The 22,472-nt window shown below is 42.3% G+C and overlaps 1 protein-coding gene across 1 annotated transcript in view; it reads right to left on the reverse strand.

The window, feature by feature from the left end:
- Nucleotides 1-6,677: 6,677 nt before the first annotated feature.
- The window catches only part of LOC110529113 (E3 ubiquitin-protein ligase NEURL1), a 60,534-nt gene continuing 44,739 nt past the window's right edge, over nucleotides 6,678-22,472 (reverse strand). The window contains exons 4-6 of the mRNA XM_021611256.2: nucleotides 15,198-15,893; nucleotides 10,538-10,705; nucleotides 6,678-9,355 (exon numbers count right to left, since the gene is read on the reverse strand). Of these exons, the coding sequence (XP_021466931.2) occupies nucleotides 9,111-9,355; nucleotides 10,538-10,705; nucleotides 15,198-15,893 (1,109 nt within the window). The 3' untranslated portion in view covers nucleotides 6,678-9,110. The remainder of the gene's footprint in view (nucleotides 9,356-10,537; nucleotides 10,706-15,197; nucleotides 15,894-22,472) is intronic.

Genomic DNA, 22,472 nt, shown 5'->3' on the forward strand with positions numbered 1-22,472 from the left:
CAAAGAATTTCTGCACAAACTGTCAGTAATCGTCTGGGGAAGCTCATCTGCATGCTCTTCGTTCTCACCAGGGTCTTGACCTGACTGCAGTTTGGCGTCGTAACCGACTTTAGTTGGCAAATGCTCACCTTCGATGGCCACTGGCACGCCGGAGAAGTGTGCTCTTCAGCGATGAATCCCAGGTTCAACTGTACCGGGCACATGGTAGATAGCGTGTATGGCGACACATGGGCAAGTCGTTTCCTGATGTCAACATTGTGAACAGAGTGCCCCATGATGGCGGTTGGGTTATGGTATGGGCAGGCATAAGCTATGGACAAACGAGCACACTTGCAATTTATTGATGCACAAAATGACCGTGATGAGATCCTGAGGCCCGTTGTCTTGCCATTCATCCACCGCCGTCACCTAATTTTAACATGATAATGCATGTTGAAAGGATCTGTACACAATTCCTGGAAGCTGAAAATGTCCCAGTTCTTCCATGGCCTGTATACTCACCAGACATGAGCAGTTTGAGATGCTCTAGATTGATGTGTACGAAAGCGTGTTCCAGTTCCTGACAATATCCAGCAACTTAACACATACATTGAAGAGGAGTGGGACAACATTCCACAGGCCACAATCAACAGCCTGATCAGCTCTATGCAAAGGAGATGTGTCACGCTGCATGAGTCAAATGGTGGTCACACCCGATACGGACTGTTTTTTCTGATCCACGCCCCTACCTTTTTTTAAGGTATGTGACTAACAGATTCATATCTCAAATCAAATCAAATGTTATTTGTCACATACACATGGTTAGCAGATGTTAATGCGAGTGTAGCGAAATGCTTGTGCTTCTAGTTATGACAATGCAGAAATAACCAACGAGTAATCTAACCGAACAATTCCACAACAACTACCTTATACACACAAGTGTAAAGGGATAAAGAATATGTACATAAAGATATATGAATGAGTGAGGGTACAGAACGGCATAGGCAAGATGCAGTAGTTGGTATAGAGTACAGTATATACATATGAGATGAGTAATGTAGGGTATGTAAAAATTATATTAAGTGCCATTGTTTAAAGTGGCTAGTGATACATTTTTTACATCAATTTCCATTATTAATGTGACTGGAGTTGAGTCAGTATGTTGGCAGCAGCCACTCAATGTTAGAGGTGGAAGTTTAACAGTCTGATGGCCTTTTCAGTCTCTCAGTCCCTGCTTTGATGCACCTGTACTGACCTCGCCTTCTGGATGATAGCGGGGTGAACAGGCAGTGGCTCGGGTGGTTGTTATCCTTGATGATCTTTATGGCCTTCCTGTGACATCGGGTGGTGTAGGTGTCCTGGAGGGCAGGTAGTTTGCCCCCGGTGATGCATTGTACAGACCTCACTACCCTCTGGAGAGCCTTACGGTTGTGGGCGGAGCAGTTGCCGTACCAGGCGGTGATACAGCCCGACGGGACGCTCTCGATTGTGTATCTGTAAAAGTTTGCGAGTGCTTTTGGTGACAAGCTGAATTTCTTCAGCCTACTCAGGTTGAAGAGGCACTGCTGCGCCTTCTTCACAACGCTGTCTGTGTGGGTGGACCAACTCAGTTTGTCCGTGATGTGTACGCCTTGGAACTTATAACTTACTAACCTCTCCACTACTGTCCCGTGTATGTGGATAGGGGGGTGCTCCCTCTGCTGTTTCCTGAAGTCCACAATCATCTCCTTAGTTTTGTTGACGTTGAGTGTGAGGCTATTTTCCTGACACCACACTCCGAGGGCCCTCTTGAAGGAGAGTCCGCAGGTTTTGGTAGCGGACCGTGTCAGTGGCACTGTATTGTCCTCAAAGCGAGCAAAGAAGTTATTTAGTCTGTCTGGGAGCAAGACATCCTGGTCCGCGACGGGGCTGGTTTTCTTTTTGTAATCCGTGATTGACTGTAGACCCTGCCTCCTGTGTCTGAGCCGTTGAATTGCGACTCTATACTGACGCTTAGCTTGTTTGATTGCCTTGCGGAGGGAATAGCTACACTTTTTGTATTCGGTCATGTTTCCGGTCACCTTGCCCTGGTTAAAAGCAGTGGTTCGCGCTTTCAGTTCCGCGCTAATGCTGCCATCAATCCACGGTTTCTGGTTTGGGAATGTTTATTTATTTATTTTTTAAAATTTTACGCACACTGCGCCCGGCCCGCCACAGGAGTCGCTGGTGCGCGATGAGACAAGGACTGCTTCAAAGCAGCCTTGAAGCAGTCTTGAAGCGTGGAATCAGATTGGTCGGACCAGCGTTGAACAGACCTGAGCGCGGGAGCTTCCTGTTTTAGTCTCTGTCTATAGGCTGGGAGGAACAAAATGGAGTCATGGTCATCTTTTCTGAAAGGAGGGCGGGGGAGGGCCTTATATGTGTCGTGGAAGTTAGAATAACAATGATCCAGGGTTTTACCAGCCCTGGTTGCACAATCGATATGCTGATAGAATTTAGGGAGTCTTTCAGATTAGCCCTGTTAAAATCCCCAGCTACAATGAATGCAGCCTCAGGATATGTAGTTTCCAGTTTACATAGAGTCAAATAAAGTTATTTCAGGGCCATATATGTGTCTGCTTGGGGGGGAATATACGGCTGTGATTATAATCGAAGAGAATTCTCTTGGTAAATAATGCGGTCGACATTTGATTGTGAGGAATTCTAAGTAAGGTGAACAGAAGGACTTGAGTTCCTGTATGTTGTTATGATCACACCACGTCTCGTTAATCATAAGGCATATCCCCCCGCCCATCTTCTTACCAGAAAGATGCTTGTTTCTGTCGGCGCGATGCGTGAAGAAACCAGCTGGCTGTACCGACTCCAATAGCGTGTCTCGAGTGAGCCATGTTTCCGTGAAGCAAAGAACGTTACAGTCTCTGATGTCTCTCTGGAATGCTACCTTTGTTCAGGTTTCTTCAACCATGTTGTCAAGAGACTAGACATTGGCGAGTAGTATGCTAGGGAGTGGTGCGCGATGTGCCCGTCTCCGAAGCCTGACCAGAAGACCACTTTGTTTGCCCCTTTTATGGCGACGTTGTTTAGGTTCGCCGGCTGGGATCCAATCCATTGTCCTGGGTGGAAGGCAAAACACAGGATCCGCTTCGGGAAAGTCGTATTCCTGGTCGTAATGATGGTGAGTTGACATTACTCTTATATTCAGTAGTTCCTCCCGACTGTATGTAATGTAACCTAAGATTACCTGGGGTACCAATGTAAGAAATAACATGTAAAAAAAACAAAATACTGCATAGTTTCCTAGGAACGCGAAGCGAGGCGGCCATCTCTGTCGGCGCACAGACTGTATTCCCAGTCATGTGAAATACATAGATTAGGGCCTAGTTAATTTATTTCAATTGAGTAATTTCTTTACATGAACTGTAACTCAGTAAAATCTTTGAAATTGTTGCATGTTGCATTTATATTTTTGTTCAGTGCAACTTGTCCACTAATGGACTTGCCAACCTCAGCAGGTAATAACCCTGACCAGTAAGTTGACAAACTGACATCGCTAGTTATAACAGGTTATGATGCATATTATTCCATGCATATCTGTGTACAGTGTAGGCAAATTAGAGTTCAGTAAGTTAAGTAGTTCCAGGCATTTAGCTTTTTAACACCATTTAAACTTTATTGAAAGTCATGTCCATCTGACTCACACAGTGAACATGATGTTGCAAGATCATTTGCAAGAAAATGATCTTGATCATTATTGTACACACAGAGGGATGTTTTGACAAAATGATCAATTGAAAGTAGAAAGAACAAACAATGACTTGATTTCTGCTTCAAAAATCAATACTTCTACCCTACGTCTCATATGGCTGTGCCTGGACTGTAAATATTTGGTCCCATTTTACGGTTATAGATATTGAATATAAAATAAAGGGACGAAGAGATTGTGTGAGAGAGTGCATTTTGTCCATGTTTCAGCACAACACATGTTGCAATATAAGATTGAACATTTGGAATATTGGAGAGGACTAAAACTAAACTTTTTTGGCTAAAAAGTCATATTTTGCTAAGGAAAATCATATTTCAACCCACACTGTACAGTAGGTTAACTTTTTTATTTTTTTATTTTTACCTCAGTAGAAATTAAACAATTGACAAGACCTCTACATTTATTTGTTATTTTGACATCCTGTACAATATATAAAACAAACATAATAATTAATGATATGATTGACAAAATAAATAATGATCGTACTGTACAACACAATATCATTATCATACTTTTTCTCTGTTAAAATGTCTCCATGGTTGATCTCTGTATGTACTAACGTGTTCAGAAAACCTGAACCACTAGAAAAATCAAAGCGGACCACTTCTCGAGCCAATATAATTCCAGTATTATGCAATACAATGACAGTGGGGGTCTTGTGTTATTTAGACAGTGTCTATTAACAGCACTGAATAACTTCATACACACATTACTCACACTCAAATGTTGGCTTTTAAACACCAAATTTTGACATAAATAGATGGGATGTGTAATTTACGTAAGTCTTCATTCCCACAAGAATATACTCTTCTATCATATTCAATCTTGATCAGTTTCCGTAACAGAGGGATGAGATGGAACATGTTGACACCATGAACCAACACATTCTTTAAGAAAATGTACATATAATTCAATCTTTTTTTTATGAACCTGAAAAATGGCTTGTTTTTCCTCTATACATGACCATTGTTGTCTTTTAAACATTTTTGATTAAAAACACTGTATTATGAAAACTTAAAGATTAGTTTGTTAAAAGGATTTGCCTAAAATACAGAAAGAACTTCAAGTCTAAAGCTCACACACTGTGCAACAATAATCAGCTAGCTAGATCCATGACTTCCACACATGTGATGACACAGATGTTTACAGTTTCCTGTGTAAACAACAAAAACACAAAGCATGAAAGCATTATATATATCACACAGGGAATTTCTCACTGAAAGAGTGAAAGGGGGATACCTAGTCAGTTGTACAACTGAATGCATTTAACTGAATTATGTCTTCCGCATTTAACCCAACCCCTCTGAATCAGAGGTGTGGGGGGGCTGCCTTAATCGACATCTTTGTCTTCGGTTTCCCGGGGAACAGTGGAGAAATATCCTTTTTCCTTTACTATAATATTGTCCACCAGCCGGCTCTTTTGCAATTATTCTGGGGACGAGGTTACCTTTACCATAACAATATTGATGGACGCATGCAACCTTACAGTAACAGAGAAAGAAGCTCAAGCATGGTTTTGTATTTAAAACAATCATTAGAACAGTAAAGTACAGTACCTTGGATAACAGGGGTGCCAAGGAGTAACTTTGGATAACATAAAACTATTGACAAAGATCAACGGGAAAAAGTTGTGATGGAGTACTTTCCGGAGAACAATCATGCCATGTTGATCAGACAATGAGGAAATCCTTGATTTCGGTAAAAATATGATGACAGTGATGGGGAAAAAAATGGAGCTCAACAGTGTTGTTGTCACGGAAGTTGACCGAGTTTTGAAATCAGTGGAATGCCCGGTGGAAGCAGAGTATGATTGCAAATGCGGAGGGAGTTGAAAAGAGAACACAGAAGGCTGTTGTATAAAACCCCTGTCTCTGGATTACATCTTCAAACTAAGGGAAACCATGAAATCCATGACAGTGAGGGAGAAGCGTTCATCCATGTATAAGGGTAAGAGTCTAGCTACATTTTCAGATATTATACGTTTCTAATTTAGTTAGAAAGTCATTTTAATATTCCTATCTTTGCTCCCGAGTGGCACAGCGGTCTAAGGCACTGCATCTCAGTGCAAGAGGCGTCACTACAGTCCCTGGTTTGTTTCCAAGCTGTATCACATCAGGCCGTGATTGGGAGTCCCATAGGGTGGCGCACAATTGGCCCAGCATCATCCAGGTTTGGCTGGTGTAAGCCTTAATTGTAAATAAGAATTTGTTCTCAACTGACTTTCCTAGTTAAATAAAGGTGGGGAGTATCTCAGAAAGACATTTGCATTGCTAGTTATATTTATTAACTTAGTTGTTTAGCCTTTTAAGATTATAAACTTGGATTAGCTATCACAACGTGCCATTGGAACACAGGAGTGATGGTTGCTGATAATAGGCCTCTGTACGCCTATGTAGATATTCCATTTTTTAAAAAATCAGCTGCTTCCAGCTACAATAGTCATTTACAACATTAACAAAGTGTTCACTGTATTTCTGATCAATTTGATGTTATATTAACGGACAAAAAAATGTGATTTTCTTTTAAATACGAGGACATTTCTAAGTAACCACAAACTTTTGAACGGTTGTGTATATATTCAGAATTCATTACTTTACTTAGATTTGTGTGAATTGAGTATATGTTGTGAAATTGTTAGATATTACTTGTTAGATATTACTGCACTGTCGGAGCTAGAAGCACAGGCATTTCGCTACACCCGCAATAACATCTGCTAAACACGTGTATGTGACCAATAACATTTTATTTGATTACTACTTTCTATACTTTTAGTCTTAATCTTTGGTTGTTTACTACACAACCTTACTCACTCTGTTTAGGACAGCCTCACACGTGAATCTTTAAAGAGATGGGTGGGGCTAAGGATTAGGAGTGTGTGAACGATGCTGAATGGGTGTAGACATAGAAGAGCTCTCCAGTAGGTGTACCAAAACATTCTAAGGCTATTTTCTCAAAAGTGGGGTTACAAGTTCATCGACTTTCAAAGCACAATTACTTTCCCATTGTTCCTCAACTGCAGTGTATGATATAAAACATTTTTAGCTCTGAGTCTCTACCAATGTAAAAAAAAAACACAATTTTAAATTTTGCTAGATAGGACCAAATCATTGTGTTCATGAATTTTTACAGTATAGCCCATTTTGACTTTGGAGTTTTCCCATCTAGTGGAAATCGCTCAGTTCTGCCTGAAGAACAAGACTCATCCCAATAAACTTCAACCTGCGATTACTTCCAATACACCCAGGAAATGGCACAATAATTAACCAGAGTTAGTTAGAAGATAGTCAGGAAGATGGCTGTATACAATAGAGTCAGCATTTTACGACCCTTCAGACAGTTAGAGCTTTGATATATGTTGCGTATATATGTTGCGTCTTTGCTAAGGGTTTCTGTGCACTGAACATTGTGCAGACACACACACAGGACCAACGTGCCCCTACACTGTGTAACGAAGTCTATGGTCACGTCTCCCTCACTATACACAGAACATCCTCTATCCCAGGGATGTCAAACATACAGCCCATGGGGGATCCAATCCAGCCCGCAGGTGGTTTAAGTAACAAAACATGTTGGGGGGGGGGACAGACGGACAGGACAAACTCAATTTAACAAATCAAAACTGTGTATAAATGATAATGAATCTACATTCATACAGTTTTTTGTTTTACTGTGTCCAGTTCGCTAATAATCATCTAAATTAAAGCTAGACAGTCAAGAAGCATTGAAAATTCCAAAAGACAATTTGTCCATTTTGATGGTAAGGAAATAACACATTTTCAGTGGAGCCATCTGGACCTTGTTGAAAACCGAATGCGGCCCGCGGGGCAAAATGAGTTTGACACCCCTGCTCTATCCACATAGATTTATATCCATCTTGAATCTATAACATTCTATGGTGACCAGCTGACTGTATTCTCACGTTTTTGCCTGCATGTGATCTTCCCTACAGTGTCTTTGAGATTGGGTAGAGAATGCATGTAAGGGATTATTCATGCAACATAGGCACACAGCTAATTACTATATTCCTTACTTTTCACGGGTAAAATACTTCCTCTGATTACACCATCCCTTTTTCATGGCAATATCTTTCACTTTCTTCTCCAATCAAACAAACTAAAAACTGCATGTCCTCTTCATTCATGAGTCACTTGTCCAAAGGGTAACGTTATTATTCAACCAGGCGGAACATTCAGAGCGTCACAGATGGAAATGAATTGTACAGACACTAGGGCTGCCACAATTACTGTATGACTGACAGTTATGTATGAAGACCGTTATGAAAATAAAATAACTGTCATAACGAACTGCAGACTGAAAATGGGACGGAAGGGCATTCATGCGGTTGAGTCCGTTTCGGATGTAACGTGGACTCTTAACAACTTGCTGAAACAAGCAAATTAGTCTTTGGTTGCCTAGGCAACACCCCCCACAATGCAGCAGCAGGACACATAGACATAGAAGGAATATTATGGGCTTGTAACCTTAAACCCTGGCAATTTGACTGGTGAACTCATGGGTACACTACTCGCAATGACTGCCTGGTATTGGGATGCAATAATTTTCATGGTAATGCAGAATGTTCATTTAAATTATGTTAACTGGTGTGGCTCATGTAATGTCAGTTCAGTTGAATCAACAAATCACAGCACATATTTTACTTCCTGCTTTGCTCCTATTGGTACACTCACAGTGGCTGCCCGTCCACCTATTATGTCATCACTGACATGAATGGCGAAGCCCGTTCAATTCATTCAATTATGTGAGAGCACATGCAATCATGGGCGGTGGATAAAATGTCAGTCTAAATTTGTCATTATGGTGACCGCGGTCATTTGGCTGGCCAAATACCGTTATCCAAAATTCAATGACTGTCACAGCCCTAACAGACACAATTCTCCATCTTTCATGATATTGAATGTCTGTGCTGTACAATACATTTATAACTGCAACCTTCTGAATGATAGGTCCAGGGTGCTGATAAAACCATAGATAGATAATTCCCCTTGCTGCCTTCAAGGCTCTGGAGAAATTAATGTCTCTGAAACATCCTAGTAGCAATGATATCATCAGTGGAATGAATGATGATTGTTCTGCAGAGAGTGAGCCAGATCCCTCCTGGTTAAGTCCAGCTCCATGGTGGCTGAACCCAATCCAGTATCTGGGCCACAGTGACACACTGGAGGCCAGCATTACCTCTTCCTGTTAATCTTTACAATGTATTCATATCCCAACATGTTTTTATAATATCTTTGATGGTCCAACTGCATGATGCTGAATCTCATAATGTTGCTGAGCAATATTGAGACAGTCAGGCCAAACGTACATGCTCCAATACGTCTCCATGGTTTCTTTGATGAATGAGCCTTGATGTTACACAGCCAGGCAGATCCTACGTGCTCCGGTAGGTCTTTATAATGTCTTTGATTGTCCTCCTGCAGATTGGGCAGCTGGCATTGGCCATCTTCTTCAGTTTGAGGCCACAGGCGTAGCAGAGACACATGTGACCACAGGCGTACAGCACCGTGTCCACCACGTTCTCATAGCAGATGGTGCACTCGTCACTCCACGAGCCAGAGCATGATGGGAAGGTGGGGGATTCCGAGTGGCTGGAGAATGGCGAGCTGGGGCTCGTACCTGGGAGACAATGGAACAGGTTTTAGAGGTTGGTGGATCATTTGCATACAGTATAACTTGGAAACTGTACTTAGGAATAGTTTTTCAATTTCTGACTATCTATACTGTATCTGCTCTGGAATGTTCTCTTCTATGTTTACACATTACAGGATATTGCGTCAAATAACTTGTTTTCATCCTTTTGAGAGGGGCTTAACCATCATAACAGGTGTGATATTGTGCAATATAAACATCACATTTCATCACATCACATTCCCTATTAAAGTCAAAAGAAACTCTCAACAAATGCCGGTTACGTTTACTGCAACTGACGTTGCCTTTCTTGGTCATGGTATGTTGACTGTTTTGTCACATTCCTGCCATAAACAGAGGTGGAAAATCAGGGAGAGAGAAAGAGAAAGAGAGGGGGGGTGGGGAAGGGGTATGAGAGAGAGAGAGAGAGAGAGAGAGAGAGAGAGAGAGAGAGAGAGAGAGAGAGAGAGAGAGAGAGAGAGAGAGAGAGAGAGAGAGAGAGAGAGAGAGAGAGAGAGAGAGAGAGAGAGAGAGAGAGAGAGAGAGAGAGAGAGAGAGAGAGAGAGAGAGAGAGAGAGAGAGAGTGTGAGAGAGAGAGAGAGAGAGAGAGAGAGAGAGAGAGAGAGAGAGAGAGAGAGAGAGAGAGAGAGAGAGAGAGAGAGAGAGAGAGAGAGAGAGAGAGAGAGAGAGAGAGAGAGAGAGAGAGAGAGAGAGAGAGAGAGAGAGAGAGAGAGAGAGAGAGAGAGACACAGACAGACAGACAGACAGACAGACAGACAGACAGACAGACAGACAGACAGACAGACAGACAGACAGACAGACAGACAGACAGACAGACAGACAGACAGACAGACAGACAGACAGACAGACAGACACACAGATGTAGGATCTTAATTTGAGCCAGTTTGCTACAGCAGGAAAATGATCCTGCATCAACAGGAAATGTAAATTATTATGTTGATTATAATACATTTTTGTAGGAGTTTTCTTTTTAAACCTCAAATACACTACACATTTTACATTTACTGCATTAAAGGAAAGTTCTCCAGCAACACAGTGATCAAATTAAGATCCTACATCCTACAGAGAAAAGAGAGAGAAAAGAGAGTGAAAGACAACACAGGGATAACCTGGTGAGCGAGACAAGGTAGTAATGGAAAGGCGGTTTACCTGTGGAGCTGCTGAAGGCTGGTGGGTTGCTGGCGTTGAGGCTGGTGTTGAGGTTGATGTTCAGGTTGGAGTTGAAGTTGGGCTCGGAGCTGACGCTGCAACGCAGAGTGGGGGTGTTGGGGGAGCTGGGAATTGACAGTCCCCGAGGGTCTGCATTCAGAGACGAGCCTGAGGGCACAGAGAAGCACTGTGTCACATGCAAACTACTCGGAACTCATGTATGTACAAATTCCTCAGAAAGGAAAACGCTGGGTCTAGTTATTTGCAGATCTCCATAGATATGGTGTAATAACACTGTATGTCAGAATAAGACGAAGTTCAACTTTGAGAGTCTGGCTAAAGCTGACTAAAGCACACACAAACACCCATTTGCGTGTGTCTATGAGCGAGTCAGGAGCCCTTGAGGTATTGTAGTCTCGCCCCCCTCCCCATCCCCCACATATACAATCCCTCTGGCCATGGAAGAGAGAGTCTACTGTGTCTGTCCTGTGCCATCTCCATCTATTCTGAACAGCAGCACCGGCAGCCCTATTTGACATCAGCCCTCACATTGACATCTCTCTCCGCAGAGGAGAAACCTCTGACAGTTCCAAATCCACAGACCTAGTAGGCTATGTCGGAATGGCATAAAACATTTTTGTTTACACAACTTGATGTCTGCCATAAAACTGCTCTTGCACTGGTATAGGCATGGCATAATATATATCTTATGTGCCAAATGAAACAACACAGTCAGTTTGCAAGCAACAGCAAGCATACGCAACTAACCTACACATCACCCAATTTTTTTCAGGATCCCGTACCCCAAGTCTCCCTGAAATGGCAGAGATCTGTGACTTTACTCCCTAAGATTAAAAACAACTGCAAACAGCTGTGCTTTAGTCGATGTGACCTGAAAAAAACTGAGCAGGGTCTAATGCTATAGAGCCTTGACAATGGGGTGCCCCTATCCGTTCCCCTGAGTTCCCATCTCTCTTGGACCACCCTTACTGCTGTGGTTTCAGTTTCAATCTAAATAAATAAGCCTTGTTAGCTTCTGCAAACAGTGGTTCATATGGTGGCCAGGTTGCTTTTCAAAATGTTGAAACATTAACAGACACACTGTACTGTGGGCTGAGGGAAATGGCAAAAGAGAAGAGAGAGTAAATTCAAAGGCTTGGAGCCTTTAAAAGCCACCCTAGCTTTGTCTTACTAGTGTTTATTGTTGTATTGAACAAGGTTACACTCAACCATGTTTGGTTTCTTGCATGGTTATTACCAGGGGCGCAACATTCACTGGGGACATGTCCCCCCCACATTCTGAAATCGCATTTTTGTCCCGCCCAGTTTTATCATTGGAATGTGATACAAAACAAGACAATGGTGTGCTTTAGGACCATGCAGGTGCCTCCGAGCCGTAGGGAGGCTGTTTGGAGTGTAAAGAAATATCTTCTAAAACCTAAAGTTGGTTATTACACTAGTGACAAATGGATCAATGTACCACTTGCAGATACACAGTATCATCTTTAAAACGTGTCAACCAAATACATCCCCAGCATTACTAGCAACAAGGACAGGGACATCGTGGTAGACTACTATAGTTACATAGGTTTGCTTGCAAACTTTCTCATGATCGTTAACCTGACCTGTTTGACTGACCGGCTGCACAGCTGTCTGGTAACATCCTGGTCACATCTAATAGGAGACCAGACAGAAAGACAGACAGATACCCTTCATGTCTATTCATAAACCCTTCCATCCAGGATTAGGTTCAGATCCTGCCATCGTATGAATGCACTCCTGGCCCCTCTATCTGGAATGGACGACATCTGAGGGCATTTGAGTATGTAGGGAAGCCTGGGAGGTCTGCATGGTTCCCCAGATAAATCCACTGTGGTTATTTAGTGCATTATATCACCTTCTTATCGTTGGCAGTGATCTTTGCCACACCGCCATGGTTGCTTTTTTTTTATGTGACAGATTTACTGCATCAAAACACATAAACTTTCTCATTAAGACATACTTTTAAATGCCTGACCTTACAATAAATACTAGGATTACATTTGAGGTCTCATTTGCTGTCCTCTATAGCTCAGTTGGAAGAGCATGGGTCTTGCAACACCAGGCTAGTGGATTAGATTCCCGGGACCACTCATACAGTGAATATAAAATGTATAAGTCCTTTTGGATAATAGCGTGTACTAAATGGCATATATTATCATATACGGCCTTGTTCAGTTTGCTACTCCATTGGTGCTGTAGGGACATCAGCCACTGTACTTACATAATATGAACATATGTTTCAAACCATGTTTATATTATCACGCTTAAGCCCCATCTAGAATGTATGTGTGGAGTTGCAATGGGAATTCAGACAAACAAGTACGTTTATGAAGCTTATACAACCAAACTAAGATATTCACACAGACTCCATGACCATGTAAAAGTGATGAACTCCCATCTGCTTCATTTCACAGCTCTAACGACACCCGACCACAGACAAGTGCCACTTTCAGAGGTGGCGGTACGTTTCCATGGCAATGCGTGGCATGTGGCGCCAGTGTGTGGGCGGAGAGAAACGTCAGAGCTGCCCTCCCCACAGCTGGAGGGGGTAATGGGAAGCGCTGTCAGAGTCATAAGAGGGGAGAGAGACAGAGAGGGGGGTGGAGGTAGAGTGAGAGAGAGGAGGTATAGAAAGAGAGAGAGAGAGGAGGCCACTGCTAGGATAGTAAGGTATGAGGGAAAACGCTGGCGCCTGAATGCGAGACGCAATTACATTTTAATAATGCATATGGAAGGCATCATAAACAGTTAGTACAGCAGCTAGCAGAGCCCCTCCCCTAATGGACAGGGGGCTCTGCTAGCTGTCTGATGCTGCTGGGCCCACATAGGACAGAAATAACCTCCTCAACCCAGGAGAGGAGAGGAGAAGAGGAGAGGGGGTATGACAGTGGAAAAGATAGGACACACAAACTACCTTGTAATATCAAAGTAGCTCATGATCAGTTCCATCACATTTTTTTAAAAGTCGTCTTTAAAGACATTGCAATATTGCTCTCAAACTAGCAGTCAGTTTGGAGAATAATCAAACGAATTGAGACACGATCACTCTTATTAACAAGTTGGCCAGAAAACAAAGCCTAGCAGGGGGAACGGGGTGTTCAGGGCCTGATGACAAATATCCTTGTCTCAGCGGAGCTTGTTAACAACCTAGAGAGCACACACATCTGTGCTTACAAGCTGCATTCTGCCTCACAGCCAGAATCAAAGTTATGAACATCTAGTAATGAACTTGCTTGCAAACCAGAAAAATATATGATCCTGTATTATTATAATGTATGCCTACATCTTCAGTGAGTTATGATTTGTTTCAACCTGTAAACACAGTCTTTCTTCAAATCAGTATTTCCTCATCTCTCTGTGTACCACATTGTAGGTCTGCTAAAGGGACACTGCGAGATTTTGTCAATTCAGTTTTTCTACTTACCCAGAGTCAAATTAACTTGTGGATAGTTTTTTTGTTGTTGATGTCTCTGCGTACAGTATGAAGGAAGTTAGAGATAGTTTCCCGAGCCAATGCTGGCTAGCGTTAATGCAATGACTGTAAGTCTAAAGGTACGCTAGCATTATGCTAGGGGCTTAATTGCCAAAATCTTGCAGGATCCCTTTAAATTCCAGCCCTAGAATCCACTTACAAACAGGAGAATCACTGCAAATTAAATACGACCACAAACCTCCACATGCATTTCGCCATTAATTCCCCATTTCCAACAGCACCCTTTCCTGTCAGCCATTATTTATAACATGTTATTCTACTGTTCATTTATCATGGGCTGGTCCTAAAACCAGCCTTTTACTGAATTCAATCAAGACAGGGTTTCCCCCCTTAGGCCTCCTCATCCGGACAAGCTTGTCATGGTATGTACTGATTGGGCATGATGTGTTAGTCTGCACCTGAGATGACTTACAGCTAGGGAATTAGAGTGTTCTTATGGTCATACAGTAAGTGTGTGTGTGTGTCTGTGAGCGTGCGTGTGGAGAGTAACAGCTTTTTAATGTGACCAACTACTATGCAAATACATTATTGCACCATGTTCTAATTGGCCTTTACAGTTGCCTAGAGTCAAAACTGAATGGATTCAGTCGACTAGGCTAGGCTAGGATTAATTTCCCAATCAGCAAGTGAGCTGCGGTAAACTTCCATCTGTTGGAGCCACTTCCGATAACAAGTGAGTTCATAGAAATGGAGTAGAACTGAAGATGAAACGCTCGCCTAAATTTACAAACTGTGGGAGGAGAAGCTAAATGCCAAGTGAGATATACGAGTTGATAAAAAGTCAGAGTGCAACAAGGAACAGAGGAAGAGGAAAACTAGTTCATGACTTGGCTATGTAAGAATCCATCCTCCACAGGTCATTCAAGGATCAGACACTGAAATAGTTTCTTAATGGGAAAAAAAGACTGAAAAGTCTCACGATTTTCAGATAAACTTGAACAAAGATGAATATGATGTCTTTGAGTCAATGAGAATGACTATATAGCAACATATTAGCATGTATTAACCCAGTTTATACTGTAATCTCACTTTAAGCACGTAATGACAATGACATGAATGTCAAACAGAATTATGTATCGTATTATTACATTATAACTGTTTTACAAAACTGTTCAGTGAACTCACCTAGGATCTTGAGTTGTGTGACAGCTCCATGCAGACCGAAGAACATCCACAGAGGTCTGGAGTTGTCCACACACACCTGCATCCCTGCGTTGATTCCATTGTGGCTCAGAAACACCTCCCCCTCCACGTTCACCACGAAACCCAGGATGTCACCACTCTGCAGGGGTGCCCCCACCCGACACACCGCCCAGAATTCCTTGCGGTCGACCAGGGACTCCGGGCTGTATGGTAGGTCGCTTGGACGAAGCCAAGCCGGGTCGCACGACGTCACGCCATAGGAGAGTGAACCGAGACGTGTGGCACCCGTCTTAGTCACTTTCACGAACACGCTCTCTCCGCAACGCAGGGGCCGGCTGGTGAACACCAAGGTCCTCTCATCACCGCTGCGATGCTCCACGCCCCGGGACACCGTGTGCTCATCGAGGGCCTTGATGTGGGCACCTCGGAGCGGGTGGAAGTGGAGATCGCTGTCGAGGAGCGAGGGGAGCAGGGAGCACTGCTGGGAGTTGAGGGAGTTCTGGGGGATAGAACAAGAGGTGGTGGGGTGAAGGCGCTCCTCTTCCTCCTGCTCCTGCTGCTGGAGGCTGAGGTCACACAGGCTAATAGAAAGGTCGCCTGGGTCCCGCCGTAGCGATGCTCGGTGGGCGGTGGTGAAGGAGCGAGGACGTAGGCATTCTAGAGGCACCATCTCACTGTCTGTAGGAGAGAAACAAACACAGAGTGATCAATCATCACTTTTCTTATAATGTGCCGCAAAGGGTCAAAGCTTTGTAAAGAACTTGCTATGTTAGTACAATCCTCCCATTTGTACACTGAAGTGCAGTTTTTTGGAATACTGGTATTATGAGCTGTTTACTAAACGCTTTTCGGTTTTCTTTCTTTCACATTCAAGATCCACTCAATGTTATGAAACATACTATCACATAAATGCACAAATAAAACAATTTTGTATTTTTTTTTTATGTCACACACAGCGGAAAGGTGCAGTGAAAAGTGCTGTTTTGCAAGGTCAGATATAGTAGTACGTCACCCCTGGAGCAAATTAGGGTTAAGTGCCTTGCTCAAGGGCGCAGACAGATTTTTCACCTTGTCGGCTCGGGTATTTGAACCAACTACCTTTTAGTTACTGGCCCAACACTCTAACTGCTAGGCTACTTGCCTCCTGCAAATACCTAAATGTGCGTTTTTCTGTGTTTAGAAATAAAAGTGTTAAAGTATATATCCTTTCATCAGCCTCAAACAATCCTCATGGAATGTGAGTGTACACACAATGTATTGGAACTTAATGCTTTAATGTGAAAGTATTCGGGTTGGTGAAGTATCTTCTACGAGTAAAACACATGTATGCATAAACATGTTTCAAAAAGCTATATGACAACTTTACATAACACACAATCACAGTGACTCTATGTACAGTATGTCCACTGTAGTCATTGAACTATGTGTTTGGGTGTTAAAGAGATGGCCAATACTGCAACTGAGAGGGACAGACATTGAAGAGCCAACAGTATCACCTTTCCTTTGGCTGTGCTCAACACTAATAAATAGCCTCCCTTGAACTAAATTGGCAAACCGTTGAGTGAGAGTCACATGGCCGTTCATAGACCGCCTTAGCAGAGAAAATAAACCTCTGGTTGGTACAAACGGATCTGCATCATAGCACGCTTAGGGACAGGGGACAGACAGCAGCCAAAATTAACCTGCCCCTCTAAACCTGGGCTAAAATTAGCCAGATTGGACATGTGAGAAGAGTGGAAAGGGGTTGACTGACCTAAGAGGCAGGGTCCACTCACTGTACAAAAGAGAGAGCGCAAAGGATAGCGTGCGAAGGGAAGTGTGAGAGAGACAGTGAGAGGGTGTGTGTGACGGAGAGAAATATAGAGAAAGGAAGACAGGGAGTAAAAAAACGAGGGAGAAATAGAGAAGAAGAGCCAGAGGAGACTTGCTACCTCACACTCCCTCTTTCTCACACGGAGGCAGCAAATCTCCGGTAGGTTGGACCCAGATGATAAACTCCTTTGTCGTAATTACTTCCTGTGTGAACGGTGTCCACTAACAACAGCCACAGTCTTAAACTTAGCACCACTATTTCTGTCCATGTCGTGATGGGGCCCCAAAATAATTGTGCCACTGTACTACAGTTCACATACACATTCAGTCTCCCCAACAGTGAATACGGTTCAAATACACTACATATTAGTATCATTTACACCTATAAATCATCTGAATCCTCTCAATTTAGATTACAAAGGAGATTGGGTTAGAATGACATGAGTAGGGGTGCAAAATTCCGGTAACTTTTAAAATTCCCAGGTTTTCCAGAAATCCCGGTTGGAACATTCCTGGAATAAGGCAAAAATAAGCAGAAAATCCAGGAATCCTAGAACTAGAATTTCTGGAAAACCTGGGGATTTTGTGAAAGTTAGCGTATTTTTGCAACTATAGACATGAGACACGAGGGGAAGACCAAGGCCTAAAGTCACACAATGAGATCTTCACCAAACTAACTTAATGGTCAATTTGGGCTCACACCAGGTATAGGACATGATTGTACACAAGAGAGAAACATATACAGTATTTTCACAACAAAGTTCCCTAGCAACAGCACCCAGACCCAGGGTACAGCCTCTCTCATCTCCCTCTTCGATTTTGCAACTCTTCACGAAAAGCATTCATACTATTTGATGTATGACTTTACATTATTTCAATGGCACATACACCATATCACTGGCCAATGTTTTTCTTTTAATAGAGCTGCTCCTAAGCCAAGTGTGATTACCCTCATAGTTGGGGGTTTAGAGCTTGGTTCCTCTCAGACTGAGTGCCTTGGTGTTTCACAACCTCACTCATTAAAACATCAATCACACACAGACAGGTGCAGACTTGCATCTTTTGTCCTCTGGATCCCGTTTGAAGCCATTGTGCCAGAAAATTAGGCAAAGGCATTCAGACATTCACTGTCGCCTAACGAGTGCCACTTTGGCGTTCCCATTTTTACTGGTTCATTTGGATACGCTCCGATGGTTTTATAATAGGGCGTATGAGGTCTAATGGTGATTATCCATCCACTATTTAAAAACGTTTCACAAAAAAACAGCAAAGTTCAAGTCTTTGAAGTTTCTGAATAGCAAAAGAAAATTGTGATCACATTTTGAGTAAATTAGAAAATAGACGTGATTAAGTGACTACAACTCCACTCAAATCAGGTGAACAACACATTATACACTAATGTTATTAACAGTGGTCGGTGCAGTGGTTGACCTCATGAATGTGGCCATTTAAAACCATAGATTTTAATCCTTGGGGCAAACTTCAAAAAGTAAACGTTTGTAGTTCTCATATTTGTGGCTATTGAAAACCACAGCCTGTCAATCATCGAACCGCAAACATGAAACAAAAAGGTAAAGGAGTCATTTCTTGTTTTATTGTGTTACTTTTTTACTTTAGTTTATTTTGTAAATATGATTTTAACTCTATGTTCTTAAAACAGCATTGTTGGTTTAGGGCTTGTAAAGAAAGCATTTCTGTTGGATTTGGCGCATGTGTCAAATACAATTTGATTTGCTTTGAGAGGTGACTTTGGAAAGCAGCTTAGTTATAATCCACGTAAGACCCTTCCCAAAACTGACTCCAAATATAAAAAGAGGAACAAACAGAAACTGAGGGACTAACTGACTGAGCGCAACCTAGTAAAACCAGTTGGTAAGGATTAGAATGTGACATTTTGGGGAGGTAGAAACTCCAGGATACGGCAGGGAAAAAAATTAAATCAGCCAATAAACACATTACCATTATATTGTACCCAATAAGGGTTATTTAACCTCATGGAAGAAGATACATAAACGGCCCATCAAGCATTGGTCTCTGGTGCTGTTAGTCCAGTCTGGTCTGGGCTGTGTGCTGGGCTGGAGGGTGAAAGGGAGGAGGATGATAGTTTAGCCTATACTAATGCAGGAATGTAGGTCTGGACCACTGATTACTATTTCCCACTCATTAAACACAGAGAGCACCTGCTAACATAGAAACGCATGATTAGTCTGATGCTGCCCAGATTCTAAATGTTCTCCTATATTCCCCAGCCAATTTAAACAACCTTTCCAACTTGGAAAGCGGAAAACGTCCTATAACTAAATTACATTTCATTCACACTGGCATATTTTCAGAAGGACCCAAATGCAATAGCAGGAAAGATAGAGCACAGTCCAGTCTAAAGGCAATTAAAGCTAAATCATTCACAGTAATTCAGGAATCCTATACCTTTTATAGACTTTTAAAACATCAGTTGAGACAGTGGTGTGCAGCTGTGAGTTGCCTGAGAGCGTTTGATTCATTCCTTGGCGTAGTGGAACTGGATTAGGGGGCTCACTGGGCTTTACTGAGAGCACGGCTGTAACCTCTACAAGGTCAGTGCTCCCAAGTGGCCTGTGTGTGTGTCTTTGTGTGTGTGTGTGGTGGGGGGATTTGCAGTAAGTATGCATGACTCAAGGGCCTATGATCTGTCCAGATTGAGTAAGTGAGGTCATATATCATGAAACAGAGGGGCTGCCTGGGGGAGAGAGAGAGGGGGAGAGGGGCAGCTTTGTCTGTCCCAAAAAGGAGAGAGAGGGGCTTTCGTTTATCAGGGGAAGAAAGGGTGAGGGCTCTGGGGAGAATACACATCAATGAGCTTTTAAGGAGTGTTATCCCAGCTGAGATAGTGGCGCATAGGTGTATGTGTGTACAGTATGTGTATAGTGGGATGGGGGGTTGGGCACTGTATTGGTGTGTAGCAGAGGAGGTTGGTGGGAGGAGCTATCGGAGGACGGTTTCATTGTATTGGCTGTAATGGAATAAATGGAACAGAGTCAAACATGTGGTTTCCATTTGTTTGATACCGTTCCATTTATTCCATTCCAGCCATTATAACGAGCCCGTCGTCCCATAGCTCCTCTGGTGTGTAGTGGGAGGCTATATGTTTCAATGAACTCTCAGCCTCGGAGATGGCAAATGTAAGATGAGCTGTGCACGTAGCATTTTGGAACACCAAGTTGGATTCTCTGGCCCAAAGCCAGATGATTCTGATTCTTGGACCTCCTTCCATTGTGGAAAGAAGATGGAACTCCCTGAGGTGACAAATATCTACAAAGGCAGGCAGGGTCAGCACTTTGTGCCACTGTACTACAGTTCACATACACAGTTCACATACACATTGTGCCCTTAGAAGCACTTTGTGCTGCTAAGGGCACAATGTACCCTGGGTCAGCGGAGAAGCTTGCCTGCCTACCCAAACTGCTTGCTCCAGCCAAACGCTACGCCACGCCCACGGACATTTGAACAACTTTAATGATAGCAGTCTCAGACTGAAGTATGTAGCGAACATCGAGCAGCGGAAGAATTCAGTCTGTCGTCAGGCATTTGAGAACCCCTTCTGTAGACATTATGCTTCAGGTGACTGCTAAACTATTGACACACACCTTCTGCGAATCATGTCATTTACCAAGGAGGACAAAAAACAACAACTATGTTTTAGACACTTGAAATATCTTAAGGTTCTTTGATGACTCCAACATTAATCATACCTCAAAGTTGTATTGTGTCAGCAAAAAGTTAAGTATTTATGTCACTGCACTTCTACGGCTGAAATGTAAACATTTTCATCTGTGTGATGGTTCTGGTGAATCAACAATATTTTGCTTTGGGGCTATGGGGGGGCTATAGAGTCAATGGTGATTCTCTCTAATCACAAACAGATTTCCTCAATTAGTCTCATCTCCTTGTTTTGGTCAAGAAAACCCAGGGTAACCCCCAGTGAAACATCCACACACAATGAGCTCATTATTGATAATGGACTCTCTGGCCATCTGAAAGTGATTAGCTTCTCCCCCTGTACTGTATAGCTGAGTTCCCCAGATTCTGAGCTGACATGTTCTATTACCATTTCCATTATGATTTCCCTGCAAATTTCTTCGATTCCATCCGGACTGATTAAGTCATGGTTAAGACAACTGGCCCTGTCTAGAGACATTTATATTTCTTAACAAATCATATCAATATAAAGAGCTGAGGTCATCTGAAATAAAGCTAGATTTAAATATGCTAAAACCTTGCATGTGTATAGCATGATGTTGATGAAAGAGGGTCATCCCACATTCTAGTTTCTACTTATCCTCATTGTCCAGTGGGCATCCAGTGTGAAATGTTGGATGTTTGGAGTTGTATCTTGGGCAACATACCTGAGAATAGGGTTGCCATGGGGACTAGATATTTTCTAAGGGAGGGCACTTATACTGTACTCTATGGTTGATCCATAGAGTGTTATTTGAATAATGGTTTATTTGGCCTTGGCCTGGATTCTGGGGTCTAAGAACATATGTATATAATTCACTGTAGTGCACACATACACTCCATTTGATCAAAAACCTCAGGACAAAGGTGATGATACACATCTTAACCTCATGAGGTCTAAGAATAAATGGCAATTTTCCAAAATGTGGAAACCTGGAGCAGGATCCATACTCTTGCAAAGTTCAAATGTAACTTTAACCACCTTTAAAACACACAACCAACAAAACAGCAGGGAATTTGCAGATTATGTATTAGTGTGATCAGCAGTCCCAGACATAGAAAGGTACGAAATAGAGAAAAAGAAAGAAAGAAAAGAAAGAAAGAAAAGAGAAAGAAAGAAAGAAAGAAAATAGAAAGAAAGAAAGAAAGAAAAGAGAAAGAAAGAAAGAAAGAAAGAGAGAAAGAAAGAAAGAAAGAAAAGAAAGAAAGAAAGAAAGAAAGAAAGAAAAGAGAAAGAAAGAAAGAAAGAAAGAAAGAAAGAAAGAAAGAAAGAAAGAAAGAAAGAAAGAAAGAAAAGAGAAAGAAAGAAAGAAAGAAAGAAAAGAAAGAAAGAAAGAAAGAAAAGAGAAAGAAAGAAAGAAAGAAAGAAGAGAGAAAGAAAGAAAAGAAAAGAAAGGAGGGATAGAGAGGAAGGGCTGTACAATGTTTCACGATTTTAACATGCCAAGCATTTCAGCTCAGTGAATTAACTAAATGTTAATAATGTGGAGGCACTTAGCATCCCCCCGCCTTTCCCTCCATTCTCCTTTGGGTCAGAGCAGACCTTTAACAGATGAATCTGCACATTATTATTACCACTGTGAACTCCAAGCTTCACTGTTTTTGGATGATCCATTCGTAAGCAGCAGACCCATAAATAGAGGTATTAGTACAGCCTTTGCTTACTTGGGTATAGACCCTGCCTCCAGGCCTATCAAATGCATCCACCAATCACAACTAAGAAAGGAGCTT

The sequence above is a fragment of the Oncorhynchus mykiss genome, chromosome 1 (assembly GCF_013265735.2).
Source record: "Oncorhynchus mykiss isolate Arlee chromosome 1, USDA_OmykA_1.1, whole genome shotgun sequence".
Classification (NCBI taxonomy): Eukaryota; Metazoa; Chordata; class Actinopteri; order Salmoniformes; family Salmonidae; genus Oncorhynchus; species Oncorhynchus mykiss.